Source organism: Mustela nigripes, chromosome 13 (assembly GCF_022355385.1).
Source record: "Mustela nigripes isolate SB6536 chromosome 13, MUSNIG.SB6536, whole genome shotgun sequence".
In the NCBI taxonomy this organism is placed as follows: Eukaryota; Metazoa; Chordata; class Mammalia; order Carnivora; family Mustelidae; genus Mustela; species Mustela nigripes.
Genome location: NC_081569.1, coordinates 115,013,763 through 115,040,340, shown reverse-complemented (window position 1 = coordinate 115,040,340; position 26,578 = coordinate 115,013,763). Strand labels below are relative to the sequence as shown.

General features: G+C 54.3%; 1 protein-coding gene across 1 annotated transcript in view; it reads left to right on the top strand.

Moving 5' to 3' along the window:
* RIN3 (Ras and Rab interactor 3) overlaps positions 1 to 26,578 on the top strand; it is a 115,966-nt gene that overhangs the window by 75,370 nt on the left and 14,018 nt on the right. The window contains exons 5-7 of the mRNA XM_059373496.1: positions 3,415 to 3,506; positions 10,491 to 12,050; positions 14,038 to 14,346. Of these exons, the coding sequence (XP_059229479.1) occupies positions 3,415 to 3,506; positions 10,491 to 12,050; positions 14,038 to 14,346 (1,961 nt within the window). The remainder of the gene's footprint in view (positions 1 to 3,414; positions 3,507 to 10,490; positions 12,051 to 14,037; positions 14,347 to 26,578) is intronic.

Here is a 26,578-nt window from a genome sequence, read left to right as displayed (position 1 = left end):
GTGCTGCTCCCCTTCAGTTCTCCCCTTCCATTAATGGGAGGGTCTGGGCCTTCTTGTAGAAGAGGTGACTTCAGAGGCCAGGCAAGGAAGGGCAGGAAGAGAATTCTAGGTAATGGAAATAGCACAGGCAAAAACTTGGCAGTGGGAAGCTTGGGCATGGCTGCGGGGGGAGAACCAGACACATGGGTGGGGATGAGAGGGGAAACCTTGAATGCCATGCCCAGGAGCTGTGGTGACATCAGTATGCACTGTAGCAGAGCTGCAGAGCTGCAGAGCTGCAGTAGGTGGTGGAATAGAGGCAAGGGGAGAGGGGAGACCAGTCCGGGGCCACAGCAGCCACACAGGCACTATGAGGAGGCCCCTGCCTCAGCAACAGTTGGAGGAACTGAGCAGGGTAGGGACAGCCACTGCAGAGAGGAGTAGGGGAGCAGAGGGGCCAAGGAGATGTTGGGGCTCCTTTCCAGAGCAACAGAGGCATGAACACACTTGGTCATTTCTGGAACACTTCGTACAAACCAGGAACACTACTAAGCCCCCTTGAAGGATTGTGAGGACAAATTCTCAGCACGCCCAGGAGTCAGTAGCCTTGTGAACTGGGGGGCCGTTAGCCTCTGGGCAGGGTTGCTGAGCCCTCAGGGGAAGAGAGAACTGGCATAAACTCTAGATAGTATCATTGGTATGTGGTGTTTTTCAATCCTGGGTAAAGCCCAGGAGGGAGTGGAGTATAACATGGAAGTTATCTGGTTTGGTCTTTGTCCCCATTCCTGACACAAAGCTCCTAAAACCCTTTGGGATTTCCCAAGTGATAGGGTGGGTTTTGTTGGTCCTAATGAGCCCCCTTCAGTGCTCCCTGAGTTTGTGCTGAGAGCTGACCCAGGCAGGGCCCCTAGGTGGCCTCAGGAGGGGCTGGTGACAGGGAGACCCCGGTTTGGAGGATTGGAACTTTCAGCCCCACCCACCGACCTCCAACTCCTATGACCCTAGAGGGGGTCATAACATCCATCTGTTGGATCATGACGGCTGTCCTTTTTTTTTTTTTTTTTTTCTTAAGATTTTATTTACTTATTTGAGAGGGAGCAAGAGCAAGGCTACAAAAGCGGGGGGTGTGTCAGAAGGAGAGACTATCCAAGCAGACTCCCCACTGAGCATGGAGCCTAACGTGGGGCTTGATCTCACGACCCATGAGATCAGATCTGAGCCGAAACCCAAGAGTCAGACGCCTAACTGACTGAGTCACCCAGGCGCCCCATGACTGCTGTCCTTTTAAACGAAAAATTAAACTAGACTGGTAAATATCAGAATGTGTCTCATGTACGTTGAAATAAGTCTTGTTTTGTTAAACTCTTGCTCTAGTTACGCATGATTGTGTATGAGTGTGGGAGAGAGCGTGTGTGCACACGTACTGCACAGGCAAGGAAGCAGGATGCCAGATGTGGTTCTAACTGGCAGTCATGGTCAAAAAAGACTCTGGTCCAAAGACACTGGCTAGAACTGAGACCTCTAGGGAAGGACATGTCCCACCCTAGGAGGTTACACAGCTGACTCACCAGCGTGCGGGGGGAACATGTTAGAACATTCATTCTGATTCCATTGGAGCATTATTCCATTTTTTAAATTTCTCTTTTTATGAATGCTTTTTAATGGACTTAGTAGTCCATTATGTCAGGAAAATACAAGAATGAGAATACATATTCTCCTGAGTATGAGAATATATATGTATGGGAATCTATGTGTGAGAATATATTTCTATATATATATGAGATTGTAAGTATGGCACACACACACACACACACACACACTCACACAGGCACACACACCTGGAGAGGTGCTTAATTTTTATGGTTACCGATAGCCCTTGCTTTTGGGACCTCTGATTCCCAGGCTGTGTCCATCAGCATCCTCTTGAGAGCTGGTGAAAATAGGGATTCCTGGCCCATCCCCAGACCCAACCCTGGGAACCTATGTGCACAGTTCTGGGAATCTGTTTTTTTAGCAGCTCCCCCGTGGGATTCTGATCTGTAATAAATTAAGTAATACAAAGGTATTAATACCTACCCATAAGGGTGCTCTGTTATAGTAATAGCTGATTACTGTATATCAGGGTGCTTGGGGGGTGCAGTCAGTTGAGCATCCGACTCTTGACTTCAGGTCAGGTCATGATCCCGGAGTCCTGGGATCGAGCCCTGTGTCGGGGCTCCCTGCTCAGCGGGGAGTCTGCTTCTCCCTCTGCCTCTGCCCCTCCCCCTGCAAAACAAATAAATAAATCTTAAGAAAAAATAGTAATACTGTCATGTGACATAAGGCCTGCAAACACCCAGCCCAGTGCCTGGGCACCTACTAGTTGCCCAGCAAACACCCCCTCCCGTGGGTACTTCTCCTTGGATCAGAAGAGGTGGCCCCTGGTTGAAGGGGTGCATTGGCTATTGTGGCAGGGAGCGGGGACAGATGAAATCCTTGCACGTAACCAGGTCACGGAGGAGGACGTGGTCCATGGTGGCACAGCCTCAGAGGCTCTGTGGAATCGAAGTAGATGCCGTCGCCTGGGATGCGAGAGGTGGGAATGAGCAAGGCACACACCCTCTAAGCAAATGAGCGCGGGAGGCCCCTGAGTGCAAAGGAAGGGTGTGTGGTGGGCAGAATGGAGGAGCTGGCGCACAAGGCCGAGTGGGGGCCAGGAAGGCCCTGGAAGGCCTTGGAAGGCCCTGGATGCGGTGGTCCCGGGTTGGCGCTGGTCCCCTGCCATCCCGGCAGCATCTTGACCAACAGAGGAGGTGGCTGAGAGAGTGTGGGAGACTGCCCTGGGGCATGGGGGGTGGACCCCAGAGGAGCTGAGGGACTCTGCTGCCCATGGCAACATACACAGAGACCGAGGAGCTGCTGGAAACCCAGCTGGTAGGCCAGACAACCACCCAGGTAAACTGAGGCAACACGGGACTGAATGGTACCATCCTGCCAAGTTAGAGATTGGGGTAGTGGTGGCCTGAGGTGGGAATGAGAGCTGAGAGCGCAGTCTGGGTCGGGGCCTCAGCGCCCCGAGGGGCTGACTGGTAGCCTTCACTGAGCAAGTCTGACTGGGTGCTCTCTGCCCATCTCTGTGTGGAGCAGCAGTGGGTAGCAGACAGGAGGGGCTAGGTTCCTCCACCCAGAAGGGCACTGTTGGAGGAAGCTACCTGGGCTTCCCACGATACAGGAAAACAAGCAACCAGGGAGAAGAGTCTCCCATTTCTGCGGGTCCCTCAGGGCTGGCCCAGGACTGCATCGGACTGGTTGCTTCCTCATCCACAGGGCTCAGCCCCTCAGCCCCAGGGAAGTTTCTAGTCTGCCTGGAGGCCCCAGCAGCCAGTGGGGGGGCCAGGGAACAGACACACGGGTCCTTCTCCCCAACATGACCTCTGGCCTTTCCTGTCTCCACAGAGACTTGTTGCCTTTCACGCTGAGGCTGCCCCAGGCCATCCTGGAGGCCAGCAGCTTCACAGACCTCGAGACCATCTCCAACCTGGGCCTGGGTAAGTCCCCTCTGAGGTTCAGGGTAGGAGCAGGGCTTTAGGATGCAACGACCAGAGGGGCACAGGGGCAGCCCCTCAGGCTGAGTCCCAGCTCCTATGGGACCTCCCGTCCCGCTCCCCAGGCTGCCAAGGCCCCGTAGCCCAGATAGTCGCCCAGTTTTCAAAAGGGCACCTTTTACAACCGCCCAGAAGGTCTGATGCACAGCCGTGCGGGGTCCGGGGGAGCCAGGGCCGGTCAGCACAGGCTGACCCCACTGCCAGGACGAGGCTCTGGGAAAGCCTGAGCCAAACACCTGGTCCTTCATCCGCTGACCAGAGCTGGGCACCAGCATGACCCCAGCCCTGGCTCCAGGTCCACCCTTGCCAGAAGCAAGGGCGACAGGAACATGGCTATGAACAAGATATGGGGAGAGGGATGGGTCAGTAACCCGCGCAGCCCCAGTGACCTCTCCCCTCAGGTCTGAAGTGGCGTAATGACACTTCGTACTTGCGTGGCATTGTCTTTGTGTCGTCCTCGTGTCCCCATTTTCAAGATTCAAAAGCACTGAGCACCGCGGAGAAGTGTGTCCACAGAGTGGGCCAGGCGGGAAAGCACAGAGCTGGGATGTGTGCCGGCACCTTTCTGACCCCGAGCAGGGCCTCCCCGCCGGCCCTCGGCAACACTTCATGACCTTCTCCGTTGTTCTGCCGCAGTCAGGGCCCTGTTTGAGGCCAAGTCAACAGGGAGCGGGAGATGCTTGGGGTCGATCTGGGGAGGTTTACTTCTGATAGGAGGGGTCTGTGTGCCCGAGGCCTTGAACACCATGGGGTTCAGGCCATGTTGTGTGCTGGTCTCAGCCTCTCAGTGCCTGATTTGGGGTTGGACCGGCCCTCGGGGTTCTTAGGACGTTTGCAAGATGCCTGACGTTTGCAACAACCATTTGGAGACTGAACAAATAAAGGTTTATTGCTCGCACGAGTCGGAAACTACATAGCACCCCTGGGGCCCCACAGTGAGGTCATGGGAAGAACCCTCATACACGGTTTTGGAACGTGGGTGAGGCCCAGAGCCAATGGCCAAGAAAGAATTCTTGAGACGTCTTTGGTACAAAAAAGTGGTTTTATGAAAGCACGGGGACAGGGCCCTTGGGCCGATAAGGGCTGCCGCACTAGGGATGCGAGTGTAACAATTACATACTTGGGAGTTGGGGGAGGGAAGGACAAAGGGAGGCATCCCAAAGGACTTTCACATGCTGCAGAAGACTCAGGATCCTGGGGGCCCGGCTGTTATCAAGCTAAAGTTGTTTCTCCTTCTAGTAAGGCACTAACATTAAGACAGTTGGGAGTTCCCAGGAGGGATGTCACGTTCTGCCTATCTCGGGCCCTTGTCAGCGGGCTACAGGTCATAAAGAAATTTAACTTTGTTTCCGTTCCCTTCTGCCTCAGTTTCCCACATCACTCATGGAAGAGAGGGGGAGGTTAGGGCTCCAGGAAATTCTCTGGGTCTCTGGAAGTTAGGCTGTTGATAGGAATGCATTTTCCTTGTAAATATCTAAGACCTTGGTAAAGGATAGGGGGGGAGACCGTCCTGCAGGACTGTGATCTCTATCTGTGAACCTTTTGTTTTTCCCTTCCCTTAGCTTTAGGACAGCTGGGAGTGCCTGAGGAAGGTCTCACGTAGCCCACCTGGGAGTGCAGGGGTGGGTTGGTGGGGGCAGGGGTGTCAGTTTGTGCTTTGCCCTCAGTTGCCTTCTGCTCGCTCATCACGTGGGCTTGGGGTTCTGCTTTTATTGGGACTGATGGTCGGAATCTGGGGTTTCGCACGCTCACTCAGTTGAATTGAAAACACAGGGGACGGGAATTGAGTATGCTGGAAGAGAAAACAAGTGGCCCGAAGGGTCGGTTATCTAAAGCACCCAAAATCGCTAAAGCAGAGGAGCCTCTGTGGAGGAAGGCAGTTGGGATGTTTAGGGCTGTTTAATCTTGTGACAAGATATTGAAGGATGCCTCTTTGAAATGCACACCTCAGCCATCCAAGCTTAAGTCAGCACTTGCATTGCAAAAAGGAAAAAAGACTGGGAGGGATTACACAACAGGCAGGTATTCCTGGATTGACCTTCACCTATAGCACTGATATGAAATATGCAAGACAAAGAAAATGTGCCCAGCCCCTCCCTCCCCCGCCACACACACACACACACACACACACACACACACTCTAGGCATTGCACATCTCTCATTGTTGTAGACCAGGGGTTCTCCTGACAAAGAACTGAAACCCACTAGAACCAGCACAGATTAAAAGGGGCCTTAGGGAAGGGACACTGGGGAATCTCCAAGAAACAGAGCAAAAGGTCAGCGGGGCTTTGCTGCCAGCAACATCCCACCCCCCTGCCTCCCCCAACTGCCGGCGACTGCTCCCCTCCGCCTCCACCACCCCCCCTCCCCGCTCATGCTGGCCCCGCCCCACCTACTGACCTTGCCCTTGGAGTAAGTTGTGAGGCTCTGTGTCTCTCTTATCAGTAGTGTCTACTTACTCTGGCATTCTCCCCACTTATTACAAAAAAGAGCAGAATGTAATGAATAATAAATATCCAAATCGTTGCAAAGCCTGGGTGCTTGGGCAGGGATAATGTTGCTGAAATAGAGCTATATCTTTGCAGGGTCAGCACCATGTGATAACCCAGAAGGGTTGCTCATGGCCCATGAGCTGACCTCAAAAGGTCCAGGTTTGGCCTTAGACAGGCCAGCGCTGGGGAGAGCAGGCTGTAGAAGCGTCATCCTGGGGCCACAGATCTCACACAGGCAGCAACCCGGCATGAAATGACTGAAGTTACAGTTGATTTTAAGTGCCGGAGGAACACAGCGAAAACAACGGTAAATAGGGTTAGATCTGCAGAGGGTCTCGGACACGTTGGAGGTATAAATACGCTTAACATGTTTGAAACATGTTTGGAGAAAGCACCTGTTCTCTTCCAAGCTTTACCCAGTTTGCATGGAATTTATTTTTTCCTTTACATTCTATGATGAGAGTTCTCCTAGTTACTAAATACCCATGGACAACCCAAGTGTGAATGACGCTTCAGGAGTCCCAAATGCCCCTCCTTGGGATGCCACAAAAATACGAATTCACGGAACTCGTTGGACTTTCAAGCGGTTTCCATGGTATCTGGAATACTTTGCTGCATTTACTCATCCCCTCTCTGTCTGCTGCTAGTCTGGGGCTCCCCAAGCGCGAAGCCTTCATCACCTTGGCCCTCAGAGCCAATGGCCCAGTACCTGGCCTGACCCAGGTAGGCCCACTGAGGGTTATAGGAGCAGACACCCAGCAAGAGGTGTTCCCAGCCGAGTTGCTGGACACTGCCAGGCCAATGACACATCCCTCTCGGTCCAGGGGCAGCACAGAGGCAGGGAAGACATGGCTGCTCAGGGAATCTCTAGCAGCTGAGCTGAGGCTTGATGTGGTGCCCGCAGGCCTGGGTACATGCGCCCATACCACCCCCCACTCTGCTTTGCCAATCACTAGCATTGCATGACTGGGTTCCGCTTCTCCCCTGGCCTTGGCATTCTGCAGGCTGCAGAGAAAGTTACCTACTTCCCTTTTTCTTTTTTTTTTCCTAGTATAAAGGCTGCCACTGTGGTTCCCTGACAAGCTGCCAGACCCTAGGATGCAGCTTCTCGGTCCCAGCTTCCCCCATCCCTCAGAGTGGCATTGGCTTTGAAGCTGCCCTAGCAGAGTGTAACCACGAGGCTTATTTTAGGGGTGGGGGAGCAGTTCCTAGTCACCCAGGCCCTGGGCCCGTTGCTCTGAACCCCTTTGTCTGTGCTGATCCTGCCAGAGTCCACATGCAAGTGGTGGAAAATGTGCTCTTTTTTTTTTTTTCCCTGTGCGTGATGGCCGCACCTTGCTGTGCTGAGCCAGGCTGTGGGGCCGACCGGAGCTCCTCGGCCCTCTTTTTGCCCTCCTCCTCCTATTTTCTTATCTTTTCTTGCCTATAGCTGTCCTCCCCCAGTTCAGGTCAGTCCCATGTTACCATCAAAATGAACCTTGCCTACTTGCGCCTGCTCAGAAGCCCACCTGCCTGTCCACTCTGGCAAAGCGCATGCATGCACTTATGTGAGCCCAGGGGGCTGAGCTCCTGCTCTGTGGCAGGAATGCCTCGATTCCGCCAATATTCACACCCTGGAGGTGGCGGGAGGGAGGCAGACAGAACCCCAGAATTCCAGTCCCGGTGCTAGTCACATGGGTCAGGGTGAGCCCCAGAGCTGGGGGTGGGGACACAGAGGAGTATACGGGAGGTCTGGACGGGTCAGGAAGGCTCCACCAATCAGGTTCCATCTGATCTGGGTGGTGAGGGGTGTTAAGAGTTTGCCAGGGGGAGAGGGTAGAAAAAGGAGTCCAAGCAGAGGGAATGGCACTTGCAAGACTTTAAGGTGGGACAGCCCCGTGACATGTTCAGGAAGGAGTGAGTAGGGTAACTGCTCCGCAGGTGAAGCTGGAAAAGATGTGCAGGTCCAGATACCGCAGGCCTTGAATGCCGGGCTAAAAGGTCGGCAGTGATTCAATCCTGAACAAAGAGCAACCCAGGGTCTGCTCTGTGCGCAGCATCATCTCGCAAGGAGGAGACTGGCTGGAGGTGTGGGCAGGCTAAGTCCAGGGTCTAAGTGAGCAGTGAGAATGTCCAGGTGTAGGCGGACAGTTCCGTTCATCATCTGCCCATGACTTCATCTTTACCCAAAGGAAGGTCTTAAGAGAACCTGGAGGGGAGCGTCAGGGGCCTCGGCTCACACGTGGGGCTGCTGCCAGCTCACCTTTGAGTCGGACTGGCTTCTTGCTGGAGCGCTTCCCAGGAGACAACTTGTACTGGTCCCGTGTAGACGGGGCACACGGGGCTTCCAGTGCTCACGCCTTGGGGCCAGAACATCTGTGTGCTTAGCATGAAGCACCCGGGAGAGTGGGTCAGTCATTCAGAGGTCAGTAGCTGCCCCAGAGAGCAAATGCACGGCCCAGACTATTCTGAAAACCAGCCTGCTCTGGCCGTGAGAGAGCCTGAGGGTCCCCTCACATGCTGGGCTCCCCACGTCCGCTGGCGGTGGCTATGAGGCACGCAGAGCTTTGTGAATGGGGAACAGTTACTGTGAACAGTTATCATCCCTGTCATTATGGAAAGAGCTGGTCAGCTGCCTCAGGCTGTCCCACACAGGGTCTCTGCCCAGGCCAGGGCTGAACAGGGAGCCCCTTTCTCCTCCCTGGGAGGGACACATGCTCCGGGGTGGGGGGTGTCACACAATCACTTTCAGTCAGTGTCCCAGCAGCCTCATTGTCATGGACTGTTCCTTGCTCCCCATGACTGGAGTTGCCACCCCCTGGCCGACCAGGTGACAAAGGCCCACCTCCCTGGACGTGCCTGTCTCAGGGCAGGCACACAATGGCTGCCATCCGCCATCTTATCATGTTCCCTTTCTTTCAACGTCTAGAGCCTGTGGTGTTCTTACCACATCCCCGGTTCTGGGGTGCACACCACACTGTAGCTCCGACCCTGGGAGAGCAACTCAGATGGGAAGTGTTGCAAGTTCCTATGAAGGAAGACACAGAACCCCAGGGGCTGAGCACACAGGCTTTAGATCTAGTCTGACTGAGTTCAAATCCCGGTTCCTCCACTCACCAACCTGTGACCTTGGGCAGGTTGTTTAAGCTGTCTGGGTCTCTAATCTTCCTGTCTTCTGGGGACAAAATTAGGACTTAACATCAAAGGCCTGTGGTCAGGGGTCAATGAAATGACCCATGTAGAGCAAGTTGCCCATACAGCCAGAATGCAATGCATGTTTGCTCCTGACATTATTTTTGGCAGTTTTCTTAGTGATGAATCCCTCCCAAAAGTAAGGAGCTCAGGATGAGAGGCTAGAGGCCTGGCCCCATGGTTAGCAAGGGACTCTGCGATATCAGTGTCTAAAATTAAGAGGCTGAGGAGACTGGCATCCCCACCGCTCTCCAGGGGAATCTGCTGGAGTGAGCCCACGGGGGCCTAGGCACCATCTGAAATGATTCGCAAAACTTGGCGTCCTTTTCGGAAGATGCTGAGCTAGATCCTCGATAGTACTTGATACCCAGAGGTCAGGAACTCAAGAATTCCAGAGCTAGCCAGCCGCCTGTGCCCTCACAGCTGGGATGTCCCATGCCCCTTACCCAGAACATGCCTGGCGCTGATCAACCTTGTCTGGGGAGGGACAGGCCTGCGTCAGTGGCCGTAGCTGTGGGTCGTCTATGAGGCATGGGTCAGGAGAAAGGCCTGTGCAGGAACTGAGAGCCAGCAGTGCAGCCCCCCCACACCCTCCACACACTTAAACACACACACACGCATACAAACACATGGAGGGCATGGAATGTTTGCCTGCTTTAACATAGAGATTCATAGTCCGAGGCATTTCACCTTGGGGACAGTGTCCCCCATTTGGATGGTCAGGTCTGAGCTCACTGGCCACAATGCATACTTCGTTCCTCCTACATACAGCCACCGTAGTGGCCAAAATGGGACCAAAGCACCTCCCCCATGGGGACCCCTATTCTAGAGATGACCAGAGATGGAACCCTGGAAACGTCAAGTCACCTGCCCCAGGGCACCCAGCCGGTCAGCTGCACAACCCCTTGCCTTCTGTTCCCCCAACCCGTGCCTGCACCCCAAGCCATTGGTGCCCTCCTGGTGGGCTGGGCAGAGCTGGAGCTCTGCCTGTCACCACCAGGTCCCAGCCCCACCTCCACAGAGCCCCACCTCTGCAGAGCCCGGAGACAATCAAACGGGGCTTCCCCTCTCAAGGCAGGAAGTGGTGGGAGAGGTTTAAAGCAGCTCAGGAGGGGAAACAGCCCTCAGAGCAGTGAAGCAAACACTAGGACCAGCCCTGCCCCCAGCCCGCCCACAAACGCCACCCTCCACCCCGCCCCAGCAGGCAGCATAGGGGGGGCCTGGCTTTGGGACTGATCAGCCTCTTCTTCTCTTGTCTCTACAGGCTTCTGGGACTCCTCGCTAAACCCCCGGCGAGGTGGTGGGAGCCTCGCGGAGCCCTCAAGAGACCCAGCCCCCGGAGCACCCTCAGCCTCCAGCCTCAGGTCCACGGCCCATTACGAGAACTGCTCGTGTGAAATTGAGCTGTCCATAGGAAATGACCGCCTGTGGTTTGTGAATCCGATTTTCATCGAGGACTGTGGGGGCAGTGCCCTGCCTGCCGACCAGCCACCCCCTGGAAGCTGCCCCCTGCGCCCGGTGCCTCCCACCTCCTTTGCTACCTCACCCACCTCCAAGTGGGCCCCTCGCCGCCCAGCACCCCCTCCCCCAGCACCCCCGCTCCAACCCTCCAGCCCCCTCCGGCCTCCTCCACCTCCCACTCCTGCTCTGGCCTGTCCTTTGCCCAGTCCCCCCCCAGTGACTGCTCCCCCACCTCCAGAGGCCTTTCCTCCTGCACCCCCGGCATCCGCCCCCCACCTGGCACCCCATGCCCCAGGCCCCCCCAACCACCCAAGCCAGCCACCCATGGCAGCCTGTGAGAGGCTTTCACGCCCCCCTACAGGCTTGGGCCCGCTCAGGGAGGAAGAGATGAAGCCAGGGGCAGGCCCCTGCCCCTCGAAGCAGACCCCTGCCCCTCCAGCACCCGTGAAGAAGACCCTTCCTGCCGCTCCTCCCAGACGCCGCATCTCTGAGAAGGTCTCCCTGGAGGACCAGAGCGTGGGGAAGGTGGACAGGGGGATGCCTGCAGAGGGGGACCAGCTGGGTCTTCCCAGGTCATCCCCACTCGGCCCGCCTCCCCGGGGGACCTCGGACAGTCCTGGGGACAGGCCTCAGGGGACCACAGAGCAAGGTCAGGAAGCAGCGGCCAAAACCAGTGATCCGGGCAGCATGCCAGAGCCGCCGAGAAAGATCCGACAACCCCCAATCCCGCCCCCCAGGAGGAAACGGATCTCCCGGCAGCTGGCCTCAGGCCTTCCCAGCCCCTTGGAGAGCACTGAGTCCTCCGAGAAGGAGGAAGCCCCCGAGAAGCCTGCACCGGGTCCCCCCAGAGAAGGCCAGAGCCCTGCCTCCCAAGCCAGGACTCCCAGCACCCGGCCCCAGAGCGCAGCCGAGTTCAAGGGCTCCCTGGCCTCCCTGTCAGACAGCTTGGGAGTGCCCGCCTCAGCCACAGACCAGGACTCCTACTCAACCAGCAGCACGGAGGAGGAGCTGGAGCCGTTCGGTGGCGGCTCTGGGGGGAAGAAGAAGCCGTCGGTGATCCTGGGCAAGGCACGCCACCGCCTGAGCCTGGTGAGCTTCACCAATGTCTTCCACGCGTTCCTGTCCAACAACCGCAAGCTCTACAAGAAGGTGGTGGAGCTGGCGCAGGACAAGACCTCGTACTTCGGCAGCCTGGTCCAGGACTACAAGGTGTACAGCCTGGAAATGATGGCGCGCCAGACCTCCAGCACCGAGATGCTGCAGGAGATCCGCACCATGATGACCCAGCTCAAGAGTTACCTGCTGCAGAGCACCGAGCTCAGGGCCCTAGTGGACCCCGCCCTGCACCCCGAGGAGGAGATAGGTCAGTCCTGGGCCGGGGGGAGGGATGATTCCGGATGGTCCCTCCACCCCCCACCTTCTACAAACTGACCCCTCTGCTGATAGGCTTCTTACTGACGAGTTCTGCTCCTGGGCCCATGAGCCCGTGGAAGAAACTCAAGTACAGGTGCAGCCCCCCCCCCCCCCCCCACCGCCCCCTTCCTGCCCAGGATGCTACTGATTTCCTTAGGGAGACAAGCACAAGGAACAAGTCAAGGCAGAAGAAGTATTACTGTGTGTAGCTGCCGAGGGCCCGAGCCATCCCTGCAGCTCCTGGGGTTCTCAGAGATGCAGACCACCACCCCCCTCATCCAGAGGGCACGGGCCACAGCCACCCCCTGCTCCTGCACTTTAGAGATGAGAAAAATGGGCCCTGCCACGGGAAAGGACTTGGTCAAGGTCACGCAGGAGTCAGAGGCATGGGAGATGCTCACCGTGAGTCCCTGCCTTCGGGTCACCACACCTCTAGCTTCCAAGGCTCCAAGGGCCAGTGGGGTCGCGCTGTGGGCCAGGGAGGAAGGGCAGGAATGGGCTGAAGCACACAAGGGCAGCTGCATGTCCTCTGTTGCAGAGGCTGGAGAAGCCAAGGGGAAGAAGGAGGGGATAGAATGAGGACCTGGGACGGGGGTGGGGGCGGCACCAAACGCGGACATGGGTCAAGCCCAAGCCTGTATGGCAAGGGAGCGTTATCTGGATCTCTACTGAGACTCAATCATGGGAGCATGGGCCCCTCCCTTACCCCCCAGGAGTAGGGCAGCTCAGGTGTCTCCCTATATAGACAAGACATGTGTCCTCTGGGGTTGGGATAGAGCCAAAAAGACTTCCCGAGAACACTTCCCTACTGTCAACCCAAGGGTACAAGTATTGCCATGGTGTCAGGCAGGCGGGGTTCAAATTCTTGTTCAGCCCCCACCTAGCTGGAACCCACACCATCAGAGCCTGAGTTGGGATGTCCGTAGCGTGGGGATCATGGCGTGTATGTTGCAGACTTGCCATGAGATCAAAGCCAACTAAATCCCGTTCCACTAGCGGATCAGGATGCCTCTTGGATTAGATGGCATTCAAACAGCGAAGGAAGAGATCATGTATGTAAATGTAGCTGTGGAGTGACTTCTCCAGGCAAAGGGCATAGCAAGCTAAAAGGCCCTGAGGCAGGAGCAGAGCAGCAGGGAGGCCAGGATGGCTGGAACAGCATGAACACAGGGGCACAGGCAAGGCGATAAGTGAGAACAGACTATAAGGCCCCGGGTGGGAGGAGGGAGGGCGGGGGGCCAGGGTTCTTTATAAGCCACGGGGAGCAAACACTCTGGCTTCTACTGTGCATGAGGTGAGAGCCATTGGAGAGTTCTGAGCACAGGAATGTCAGAATCAAACATGCCATAACAGGCTTATGCTGGTTGCTGTTTTGAGAATAAATGAAAAAGGGCCAGGGCAAGAGACGACTCACATAATTCAGGGAAAAGATGATGGCAGCTCAGGTTAAGATGGTGGCCATGGAAATGGTAAGAAGTCAGATTCTGATTATACTGTATTCTTGAGCCTCGAGGCACGTGGATTTGAGAATTCAGAGACACATTAAGAATAATTCTACAAAACATTTCCTAGCCCCCCCCCCCGGGCCCTCCATATACAACTGCACAGGTTGTGTACTGCACAACTCCCATGTAAATAGCACCCTTTGAAGTTATGCATTGGTAGGCAGCCCTGTGAGAGTTTCATCAGTTCCAGGCCCTGTGAAAAGCATGAGGATACAATGTTTCAGTCCCAGAGGGCTCCTGTACCCTTATCTTTGCAGTGTAGCTTTCTGCTGAATGTACTACAAGGGTCTCCTGTGTCAGAACTTCAAGGGGTAGCTGCTAGGGTACTGAGTTTGTCCTACCAGGGACCAGGAGATGAGGACAGCCACACTGTTGGGCACCAAAGCCAGGTGTCTGGGTTCCTCACCCGCCCACTCTTGCGCCCCCCTACAGAAGCTATTGTGGAGTCGGCCTTATACAAGTGTGTGTTAAAGCCCTTGAAAGAAGCCATCAACTCATGCCTGCGTGAGATCCACAGCAAGGATGGCTCGCTGCAGCAGCTCAAGGAGAACCAGCTGGTGATCCTGGCCACCACCACCACTGACCTGGGTGTGACAACCAGCGTGCCCGAGGTGCCTGTCATGGAGAAGATCCTACAGAAGTTCACCAGCTTGCACAAGGCCTACTCGCCCGAGAAGAAGATCTCCATCCTACTTAAGACCTGTAAGCTCATCTACGACTCCATGGCCCTCGGCAATCCAGGTAGGTAGGCAGCCAGAGGAGCCTGGGCTGGGGGCTCTCTCTAGGAACAGCAATACTGTATGGGCTTGGGGCCCCTCCCCAGCAAGGATTGCAGAGCCTTTGGAAGGCACAAGAGAACGCTTTCCAGGTTCCAAGTCCTGTTGGGTCAGGACGGGGCATGGTGGGGCAGAATCCCTGGGCACCTCTTAGGGGTTACCTGGGGATCAGGTGGAGAGCCATGAGTAGCTTCCACATGGGAGGAGAGCAAGGAAGCCAAGCACACTGCATTCGTTTGTGTTGATTAGGAGAAAGTTCTCTATGAGTATATTTGGGCCGCTATAACAAGTGTCACAAAGCAGGTGGCTGAAACAACATCGTCTCACACTTCTGGAGGCTGGGGATGGGAGAGCAAGGTGTCACAGGGTCGTGCTCCCTTTGAATTTTCGAGGGGAGGCAGTGTTCTAGGCCTCTCTCCCAGATTCTGGTAGTTTCTTGGCTTGTGGCAACACTGTGGCGTTCTGTGTGTGTGTGTGTGTGTGTGTGTGTCCAAACTTCCCATTTTTTGAGGCCGTCAGGCATATTGGATGAGGGGGCCCCTCTCCCTGCTCCAGTATGACCTCATCCTAACTGATGACATCCACAGTGACCCTATTTCCAAATAAGGTCACATTCCCAGGAACCAAGAGTTCAGACTTCAACTTAAGAATTTCAGAGGGACCGGGACACCTGGGTGGCTCAGTTGGTTGGACAACTGCCTTCGGCTCAGGTCATGATCCCGGAGTCCCGGGATCGAGTCCTGCATCGGGCTCCCAGCTCCATGGGGAGTCTGCTTCTCCCTCTGACCTTCTCCTCGCTCATGCTCTCTCTCTCTGTCTCTCTCTCAAATAAATAAATAAAATCTTAAAAAAAAAAAAAAAGAATTTCAGAGAGACAGAAATCAATGTATGATGGCCACTCCAATCAGTTTACATTTTTTATTGCTCAGCAGGAAGTGTGGCAGTGATGCTGATGGGGGGTGGGGCGCATACCTGACCTTGTCTGCACCTGAACTTGCCTGGGCCTGACCTTGTCTGAGCTGTCTCGTGGGGCTGTGGCCAAAGGGGCTTGTTTGGAGGCTGGCTGGGCTAGGAGGGCCTTGCTCGAATGTTGGGTGGTTACTTGGCTCTTGATGGGCCAGGGATATGGGTTACAGGGCCACACATTTCTTTTTCTCCAGCAGGTTAGCCTAGACCTGTACCCATGCCTATTGTTGGGGTCCAAGGCCTCCCTGGCACAATGCCACTCAGATGTATTTCACTGGTGTGTTTACTCACAAGACCAGCCCAGATTCGAGGGACAAGGAGCTAACCTTGCTTGATGGGAAGAGCTGCGAATTAACATAGCAAGGGGCACAGATGTAGGGAAGGGAGTTGTTGGGACCATTCATAATCAGTTTACCACAGCACTCCTGTAGGCAGACAAGAATGAGCATGACAGCACCATGGGGCACATCTTAGTGCACAACTTAGTGAACAGAATGGTGGCTGGATTTCATGCCCTGATCACCTCTTCACCTGGATGCCCTTGTTTAATGAGCAACCTATGTGACTGTACATGACAGCCGTGGTAATGGAGAGTGGAAAGATTGTGACGTCTGTTGCCACACAGACTTGGGTTTCAATTCCTGATCTGTAGCTTACTATTTGTGTGACCTCAAATGATCTACTTAACCCCTTAAAGCCCAGTTTCCTCACCCAAAGAAGCTGTTTTACAAAGGGAACACTCAGACCCCTAATGGTTCAGAAGCCATACTCAGTCACTTCTGAATTTTAGAAGCAACGTATGTAAAATGTCCACCTCATTGCATAGTACATGGTAGGCCCAGCCAATGCTGGCTGTTTTAGGTTAAGGATTCTATCTGCCTTGAAGAATAGCTGGCCCGTTTGACCATAGGCCAGCAAAAAGCAATTGAGGGATGGTGCAAGGCCCCCTCCCCCAGGAAAGCTCCCTCCCAGACCTGGTACAGTCCACAATTCCAAGTGGGAGTCACCCTTCTGGGTTACACGGACCTGCATCCGGTTGCAATCTTGGAAGGAGAATTGTTCCCTGAAAGCAGATCCCATGTCAAGTTAGAACTTCTTATTCACCATTTAGCAGAATGTTGTAAATGGATTGGGAGAGAGAGCCTTGTAGTGGAGACGGGATGGGGAAGTGGAGATTTCATTATCCTGGGGCGGGTGTCAGGCTTTGAGACGCTGGGTCTTATGCAGTCTGGAGCTCAGAGAGCTGTCTAGCATGTGAACTCCACCGCCAATTATATTCCTTTGAAACCGCCAAGGAAGTAAGATGAGGGGCAGCAAGAGCCTGCAGAACCCTAGGCTCTCACAACACTCTCATCCCCAGGGTGTGGAGACCTGGGGTGGCGCCTGGAGGGTCTCCCAGCAGCAGCGGGAAGCTCAAAGTTAAGACCAGGTGTGGCATGGCAGAGGGCTGGCCAGGACCTTCCCAGAACTCCTCAGAGTGAGAAGCAGGCCAGATCTGCAGCAGCTGGGTGGGGGGAGCTCGGGGTGCCCGGCACGGCGTAAGGAGGGTGCAGCAGTAGAGCTGGACTGAGCCGGACAGGAGACAGAGCCCCGAAGGACCCTTTGCTGCAAGCAGCCTCAAAGAGACACCAAGCAGGCTGGCCTGGGACCTCAGCAGAATGTGCAGGAAAAGATCCAGGTTTTCTTTCCAGCTCTGTGACTGTATTCTGGTTCCTTAGGTGCATGAAGCCTCAGTTTCCCCCCTTAAATGGCCACAGCAATACCCACCTTATTGGTGGGGGGGGCACTGTTGTGAGATTTAATTGCAAATTTGCAACTAATGCAGCAGCTGGTACTAAATCAAGACAGTTACCTTCCCTGTCTGAACTTCTAATCGGGGGAATCTTTTTCCTCTGGGGCTCAAGGTAAAATCAGGGCGAAGGGCTCTACCGACCCTGAGGCATCATCAGGGAGACAATTTGGGGCCTAAAAGAAAAATTCCATTCTCATTGAGTCCTAGTTTACTCAGAAGCATTGGGCTTCCTGCAATTCTTTTGTTCTTTTATTGTTTTAAAGATTTATTTATTTATCTGAGAGAGAGAGAGAGAGAATGTGTGTGTGAGTGGCGGCATGGCAAAGGGAGAGGGAGAGAGAATCTCAAGCAGATTCCACCCTGAGTGCATGAGTCTGACACGGCGTTTGATCCCAGGACCCTGAACCAAAGCCAGGAGTCAGATGCTTAACCCACTGAGCCACTCAGGGGCTCCTGCAGGGCTTTTAAACACCCAGGCCCTTTGCCGTGACTTCAAACACCATCATTCTTGCTGATGGTGAATTGATTTACTGAAAACTTAGCAGAGAGCAGGGAATGGTGGTGGGAATGGCTAATTTGGAGGGAAAAGGAAAGGAAAGCAAGGCCTTGGCTAGAGCAGACTGCGCAAGCGAAGCCCAGGGAAGAACAGAGATGAACAAGGGGCCTCAAGGTTTCCCTGTGCTCGTGGGAGGGAGGGAGGCTGGATTCTCTCAGCCCAGAAATTCAGGCCGGGGCCAGGGCTCAGTGGGAAGATTTCCCACGGGGAACAGATGGGTTTCTCATCAAGGAACAGTGTGTTCCCCTCCCACTGCTGGGGGAGCACTGGACTGTGAGTCCAAGGGCTTCCCATCTCACCGCTGCCATAAGCAGCAGCCGGCGGCTGCCCCCACTCAAGCCTCTGCTTCTTCATCTGAGAGGGAGCAGCTTCTGCCAAGGAGAGCAGGGGTCTTGGGGTTCCATCACATGACCTGGGCTTGAAGCTCAGCTTCAGTGCTGTAGCCTTGGACGTGAATCTCATGGGGCCTCCATGTGTGTGTCAAATGGGGATGAGAAGACGGGCTCGTGGGGAGGGTGTGGAAAACATCAGGATGGCATAGGCCTCAGGAGGTACTGATCTTCTCAACCTTGGTTCTCTCAAAATGAGCCTGGGCATGCCTCTCAGGGCTGTTTTGAGGATCAGATGCAATCAGAAAAGTGTGTGAGTGTCTAACATGTGAGGATCCAGGAACAGCTGCCTCCCCACCGCAGTGGTTTCCATGCTAGGATCCCCGGGTACCCCTCGGGCTACTAAAGGGACACAGCACAGGTAGGGCCATACCCCTGCCTGTCCCTTTTTACACATGGGGTTCAGTGTGGGATTTTGTTTGAAGTAACCAGTTCTGCCACTTTTAATTAACTAATTAATTGAGCCAGAGGGGATGGGGAGGGGTCAGAGGGGGAGAGAGAATCTGAAGCAGGCTCCATGCCCAGCGCGAATCTCAGGACGCTGAGCTCAAGACCTGTGCGGGGACCGAGAGTCAGACATTTAACTGGCTGAGCCACCCAGATGCCCCCATAAATATTTTAGCTTTTAAGCCTTCCATTTGGAAACAACTTCGGACTTCACAAACTTTAGGAATAGAAATGCTGCATTAAAATAGGAATCGCCATTGGGACGCCTGGGTGGCTCAGTTGGTTGAGCAGCTGCCTTCGGCTCAGGTCATGATCCCAGCGTCCTGGGATCGAGTCCCGCATCGGGCTCCTTGCTCAGCGGGGAGCCTGCTTATCCCTCTGCCTCTGCCTGCCATTCTGTCTGCCTGTGCTCGCTCTCTCCCCCCCCCTCTCTCTGATAAATAAATAAAAATCTTTAATAAAAAAAAAAATGGGAATCGCCACATACCATTTGTGGATTGTTAATATCTTGTTTCATTCGCTTTATCGTTTATACTCTCTCTGCATACGTAATGCTTCTCCTGAATCGTCTGAGAGTGAGGGGTGTATATCTTGGCCCTTAACCCCCTAAACACTTTTTTAAGAATGGGGATATCCTCTTGCATAGCCACAGGAACGCTGTCCACTTGGTAAATTGACAGGATTTTTTCTTTAAAGATTTTATTTATTCATTTGACTGAGACACCGCGAGAGAGGGAACACAAGCAGAGGGAGTGGGAGAGGGAGAAGCAGGCCTCCTGCCGAGCAGAGAGCCTGATGCTGGGCTCGATCCCAGGACCCTGGGTTCATGATCTCAGCCAAAAGCAGAGGCTTAACAAGACTGAGTCACCCAGGCGCCCCATAGGAGAGTTTTACCCAAGGCGTCATCTGTATTCCAGGCTGTCCCTGGAGCTAATACAGTCGTTGCTGGCGTTTTCTCCTCCTGTTCGGGAAACAGGCCAGGGTCAGGTGTGCAATTAGTTGTTAGGTGTCTTTTACCTCCTTTAACCCGGAACATTTCCACGGCTTTTTTTTTTTTTTTTTTTTTAATGACATTGATCTCTTAAAGGAATACAAGTTTCCCTCCCCACCCCCCTCCTTTGGTTCTTTTTTAATGAGAGTTCCTCATTTTGTGTTTGTCAGATGTTTCCTCCTCGTGATTAGATTGAGGTTATGCATTTTCTGCCGGATCCCGACTGACTCTTGTTTTTTCTTTTTAAAGATTTTATTTTGTTTATTTGGCAAAGAGAGATCACAAGTAGGCAGAGAGGCAGGCAGAAAGGAGCGGGAGGAAGGGAAGCAGGCTCCCTGCTGAGCAGAGAGCTCTATGCGGGGCTCGATCTCAGGACCCTGAGGTCATGACCTGAGCCCAGATAGCAGCTTAACCCACTGAGCCACCCAGGAGCCCCTCCCTACTGGCTCTTCAGGTCTCTTCTGACTTTGACGTTGCGTGATCCTAGGACCAGGCCCTCTTCCCGAGGCCTTCACCTCCCACCTCCCTTCTGCCGGAAGCTTCCAGTGACTTGCTGCTCAAAGTGTGGACTGCGGGCCAGCAGCACTGCAAAGCCGCCCTAGGAGCTCTCAGTGCCCCACCCCCACCCCCATGGAGAGGCAGAACTTGGGCTTGGGTCCTCCCTCGCTCCGCCATTGACCCACTCAAAGCTGAACACAGCCCTTCCCTCCCTCCACCACCCCTACCCCAGCGAGCTCTCTCCTTTCCAGGGCTGAGGCCCCACCGACGTGCCTCTGAGCCATTATGGGGACACTGGCCAAAGCAGCCTGTGGGGTCCCCGTGGCCTGGCTGCTGGCAGGCTCTGCTGGAGCACTAAAACCACTCATCTTGGAGACACAAGCCTGAGTTCCGTGGCCGGGGCGTCTCTCCCCAAAGGGCAGCTACTCTCTATGCCTAGGAGACAAAGGATCCAGGATTGGAAGCTAGAATTTCCTCTCTCCAAAGCCTGTGCTTTTATGACTGTACCCAGCAGCTAGCCTGGGGACTAATCTCAAGGTTCCTGAATCCCCATCAGGTGCCTCCCCCATGGCAGCAAGTTTAGGGGCCTGTGTTTAGCAGCGCGAGTGTTCACAGAGACGGGTGGCTTTGGCTAGGCACGACCCTCCCTCCTATAGCAAGGAGCAGACTGGGTTGGTTCCTTGTGGACTTCATGAGGCTTGGAGAAAGCAGTCAGAACTTCTAGAATCATTTCTCGTGCTGCGTTCACAAACGAATCGTTCCCACTTTCTAGAACGGTGTCTAAGAACAGACATTCAGGGCTAGCCACTTAGGGAGAAATAGACTCAAGTCCCGGAGCCCTGCCCTAAAATGCAAGGAGGAGGAAGAAAGGCAGGAAGGAGGAGTGGGGTGTGTACACATGCGGGCTTCTTTCTAAAAGAACATAAAGAACCGTTTGATAAAGAGCAGGCAGGAGGAGGAGGGCCGTGAGAGCCCACAGGCTGCCCTCTTTCTGTGCCTTCAAAAGTCTCTGAAAACACCGTGATGCTACACTTGACGAGATAGAACCTGGCTCCTGACTCTGGAGAGAGGGAGCCCAGCAGCCAGGTGATTAGACGAAAGAGCCAAATTGGTGGGCTCAGGGTCCTGGACCCCTGGGGACCCTCGCCATTCACCTCCCTGGCAGACATCACAGAGCCAGCTGGGACTCTACTGCTGATGCCGGTGGGGCGGAGGCTGAAAGTCAAATGGGTGGAGGACGGACCCCCAGGGGCCTGAGACATTGACCAGGGGTCCGGAGGACAGAGAGGGAAGTCAGGCTGTTGGTTTTTTAAAAAACCTATGTTAAAAAAGTCTAACCTGATTTCTGATGACACAAGTCACTAATGTTTATTGTTGGAAAAGTTCATATTTTGGTGGATTTCCTTCAGCTCTTTTTGAAATAGCTATAGATAGGTACGTAGATAATTAGTGGAAGAAATTACTTGCTGCTGTAACAGATAAACCCTCTAGTCTCGTCCAGGGAAAGTTCGTTTCCGACTCCTGTCAGTCTAGTCGAACGCAGGAGGGGTGGGGGTGGGGCTAGGCTCTGCTCCGCATTCAGGGACCAGGCTGAGGCAGGCTTGGTATTCAGTCCTCTGGACACTGACTTCCAGGTGACAGAGAGACAGAGAACATGAGGGCCAGGCCTGGAAGCAAAGCATAACCTTACTTTTTAAAATTTTTATTATTTATATTATTATTATTTTATTTATATTATATATTATTTATAATAATTTGTAATTTATTATTTCACTATTTATTTGTATTTATTTATTTGAGAGGGAACATGCACGGAGAGGGGGGAGAGGGAGGGCGACTCTTAGGCAGACTCCCCGCTGAGCTCAGAGCCCAATGTGGGGCCTGATCTCACCACCCTGAGATCATGACCTGAGATCATGAGCCGTAATCAGGTGTCAGACACTTAACTGACTGAGCCACTCAGGTGCCGCCCATAACCTTTTACATTCCACACCTGCCAGGGGTTCGGGCCCTCTGAGATGTCATGCTCTGAGGATGAGGACACCGTCCCCTTCCTGTTTCGCCTCATAGCCGTGTCTGACAGTTCTCACCTGCCGGGAGCCCGCAGGCACCACGTTCATCTCTTTCCAACCGCCTTGCCACTGACTCCTCCCAGGCACTTCGGGAGGTGAGGACACTATGGTTGTCCCCGTGGTACAGTCGAGGAAACTGAGGTTCAGTGAAATTGGCCTGCACACTCAGGGTCATACCCGAGCCGGGGAGTGGTAGAGAGCTGGAACTTGGATCCAGGTCCTGGGCTGAGCCCCTGCGCTGTCCTGCCTCTTCAGGGTGGCCAGGGGCAGGGGACAACCTCAGGGAAGTCAGACCCAAGTCACAGGTGGCCTCACGCCTTTCCCAGCCGGGATGGGACTTCTGGATGCCGGGCTCCAAGCCCATGGCCCATGGGGCTGGACTGGCTTGTGGGCTGAGCTGCCCGAAGAGGAACCTGGGGAGCTGGAGTGATCTCCGGGATGCAGTCTTGTTCAAAGCAGAACTGGCGCTCAGACAGCATCTGCAGACAGCCCGAGTGACCCAACAGGGTAGATGGCGGCGGGGGCGGGGGGCTTCTCCGTGGGTGGACGGCTGGCTTCTCACTTCATGTCAACCACACCCTGCAAGGGTGGGGCCTCCACCCAATCGTCCTGCTCCCCGGGCTCCGGCCGGGCCTTTCGACCGCGAAGCCGGGAGCTCAGACCAGACCAGTGGTTCACAGTCTGGTCGCAGAGAGCTTCCTGGAGGCCATAGAACTAGCTGGGGGCCATTTGCAGGCCAACCCCCACTGGGAATCAACCAGAGAAGCCAAGTTCTCTATAAAATAACCCCGCATGGAAGACTCACCCTGGAAACATACACTGAAAACCTCCTGTTATGGATGCTCTCCACTTCCTCCCAGCCTGTGTTTCTGGCAAATAAATGCATCCAGTCAGCAGTCCCAACTAACCTTTCTGGATGATATGGGTGTTACCAGGAAAACCCAGTCCTTGTTTTTGTTTTTGTTTGTTTTTTTGTTTTAACTTATTTGTGAGAGAGAGAGAGTGCAAGCAGGGGGAGCAGCAGGCAGAGGGAGGAGTAGGCTCCCCGCTGAGCAAGGAGCTGGACGTAGGACTCCATCCTGGGATCCTGGGATCATGACCTGAGCCGAAGGCAGATGCTTCACCAACTGAGCCACCCAGGTGCACCCCCCGCCCCCAGTCCCTGTTTTTAAGATGATCACGGTTCAAGAGGGAACATGGAGCACAAGCAAGTGTCTGTCACACAGGGCGGCGGATGACATCCACACATTCATTTAGCAGATAGATTTATTAAACACCAACTGCATGCCAAGCACTGGGGAAGGACTGCATTAGGAGTGGTGCACACAAGGGGCCCCTGCCCTCACATAGCTTTCATTCTGGTGAGGCCATGCAGGTAGTATATCAGGAGACAGAAGTCTAAACAACATCATCAGATGCTGAAACCTACTAGCAGGCAGGCTGAAGGGGCCAGGGGTGTCAGAGGAGCTCGCAGTTCTGCATTGGGAGGTCCGGGGAGGCCTGAGTTAAGGGAAAGTCTCTGTTTTCCCATCCTGCAGTGACAGGCCAGGGGAAACCCATCATGAGGGCACTAACCTGGATGGTGGGAAGTGGGGGGTCTTCAGATAAAACTTCGTAGAGGAAGGAAGTGGCTTTAAGGGAGAATTATGGAGGAGGACAAAAAGCCAAGACATATCACAGTCATGAGCCTTGTCTGCCCCAGGACTATTGCATCAACCCCTGCTTTCAGTAAGAGCCAGTCAACAGGTTTGGAGGGACAATTACAGTAAGAGGATACACCTTTCATCTCTCTTGATCAGGAGTCTGCAAAACACAACCTGTGGGCCCACTCTGGCCCCCAACTTGATTTTGTAAATAAACTCATTGAAACAGCCGCATCTGCTCACTCACGCGGTGTCCGTGGCTGCTTTTGTTACAGCCGCCGAGTTGAGTAGTTGGGACGGAGATGAAGTGGCCCTCTTAAAAAAAAATCATTACTACTTAGTGCTTTCCAGAAACATACGCCAACTCCTCTTTTTAGGTAATTCCTCCCAGATGACAAAACCTGATTTTTAATCCAGCAACTCACCTGATGCTCCCAACAATCCCGCGTGACGGTCTGAGTGAATGTTATTATTATTCCTAGTTTTCAGATGAAAGCACTGAGGCGCAGAGTGAGTGGCCCCAGGTCACAGAGCTGGCGGGATTGGGGGTCCCCTAATGCAGTGCTCCCCGCAGTCTGCGTGACCCTGGTGAGCACGTTCAGCTCATTTTTTTTAAATCAGAACTCTCCTCCAAAACCTGCCCCCCAGTGAAACAGGCATACGGCGCCCAGCCAGTTCTTGAAAGTGTGATCAGCTCCCCGCCGTGCCTCCAGATGGAAAACAGATGCTATTTGGGCAAACAAGAAAGCAGGAAGTGCCGGCCGCAGCCCCTTGGGGTTTTGGAGCACAGCCTGATGGACGTGGTCTCTGATCCATGCAAGCCAAATGTCCAAACCCAGGACAGTCATTTGGAACTATGCCTCTGCATCCCAAGGGCACTGCCTGTCACCCATTATGCGTGGGCTGAGCTCATGCCTTGGGCTCCTGGCTCTAGGGGAAGGAGAATGAGGCCCTAACTCCCCTGGAATATCAGGGAGGAGCTGGTGCATTTTCGAAGCTTTTGTTCGTCCTCAAGTCGCTAGCAGGTTAGAGAGCCCATGAGCCGTCATAGAGAGACCCAGATTTCCTGTCACAGCTCCACTACTGGGACACCAGCTGCGGGGCTTTGAGGAAACTTCTCTGGACCTCTGTTTGCTCACGGTGAAATGGGGCTTGGTGAATCCAAGCCCTCGGGTATGCTGAGTCAGCTGGTCATGGGACAAAGCTAATCGTGTGCCTCTCTCCCTGCCTCCATGTTCACACTGGTAGCTTGAAATGGGCCACTGTGGCAATAGTTAAACTGTAGGAATTGGCAAACCCTGCAATCAGAGCTTATTCTCTCCCTTCAGAGAGCCGGTGGTGGGCATTTCCCAGCACCACTGCCTAAGACTCACAGCAGCTCCCTAGTCTCCTTGATCATGGCCCCGACCCGGGGCACAACTGAGTGGATGCCAGCAGGAACACACATGTGGCTCGGTTCAGTCTGCTGTCAGTGTCTAACATCCCAAGCCCTGAGCTGGGGACTGGGAAGGGCAGAGCCTCAGACAGGTTCAGAGGCTCGCACCAGCTTACCCAGCCTCCATCCCTGCCCTCAGGGAGCTCACAGTCCAAGGAAAAGGGCTCTGAACTAGTCAAGGTGTTTGGGAGCTAGAGCAGGAAGTGTCCAGTTGTGCCTGAAGATGTGGAAGAGGGCAAAGAGACGTGTGTAAGGGAGAGCTCAGGAGGGTGTCCCGGGCAGAGGGAACTGGGTGTGCAAAGGCACAAGGATTGAAAATGCCTTTGGAGTTCAGGGAGCCGCCCATGATTCAGCGCAGAGGAATGTGATGTGAGAAGGTGATGAAGGCAGAATGTCATTCTGAGTTGGAAGTTGGAAAGTAGAGCGTAGAATAAGCACCAGTAGCTGGGGCAGCCCAGGAGGGCTCCGTGGAGGAGGTGGAACTTGAAGGAGGAATGCTAAAGTAGCAGGAACATGGAATCCTGTGTAAGAAAAAGTTGCCTTCAAGTCCTGGTTCACCGCATCCTAGCCGCGTGACCTCAGGCAAGTAGCTTACCTTCCCCGCAGCTCACTTCCCCTCCTCCGTAAAGTGGGCACAATTGAATCTAATCCACCTCACAAAGTTGTTTTAGGAATTCACTGGTGCAATGTTTATAAAATATGCTTGGCATTTTTAGAGTGTCCCGCAAATGTTGGTGCTGGGTGGGAGACAGGAGGTTGAGGCCTGTGGAAGGCAAGGAGAAGCCACGTGACTGTGGCCAGTCCCAAGGGCCTGGAATGCAGGTGACCCATTCTGAAGCCATCAGCTAGATGATGTGGCTAGAAGAGAGTAGAGTCAGTCGTGTTGGAAAGGTGTTTATGGGTCTAACTGTGGAAGGCCTTGAACATCAGGCAAAGGGATCTAGACTTGATTCTCTAAGCAGTGGGGAACCATTGATGGTTCTTGAGAAATACGGAGCGCCCCAGAGTCAGGGGCTACTTCCAGGCCTTGCATCCTGGGATTGGGGGCAGGAGCCTCCTTGACAGAAATGGGAACGTTCCCAGCAAGGGCTGGTTTCTAGGACATGATGAAACACTTGGCTCGGGCCAGGTGTGGGGAGGACTCAAAGGTCTCTGGAGAGGCCCGCCGGAGCCCGGAACCCAGCTTCCCGCTCACCTCTGCTGTGCCCCTCGCTGTGTGCTGCAGGGACAGAGGGGATGCTCACGGGTAGTTGGAGGGGCAGTCAGGGGATCAGGGGAACCCAGTAACAGGGTGGCTGAACAGAATGGGCTGTGAACCAAGGATGTGCGCCCCAAAGCCCTTCCTGATCGTTGGCCAGGATTCTCGGGAAGAGCACAGGGAGAAGAAGGAAAAACTTTGCATCCCTGC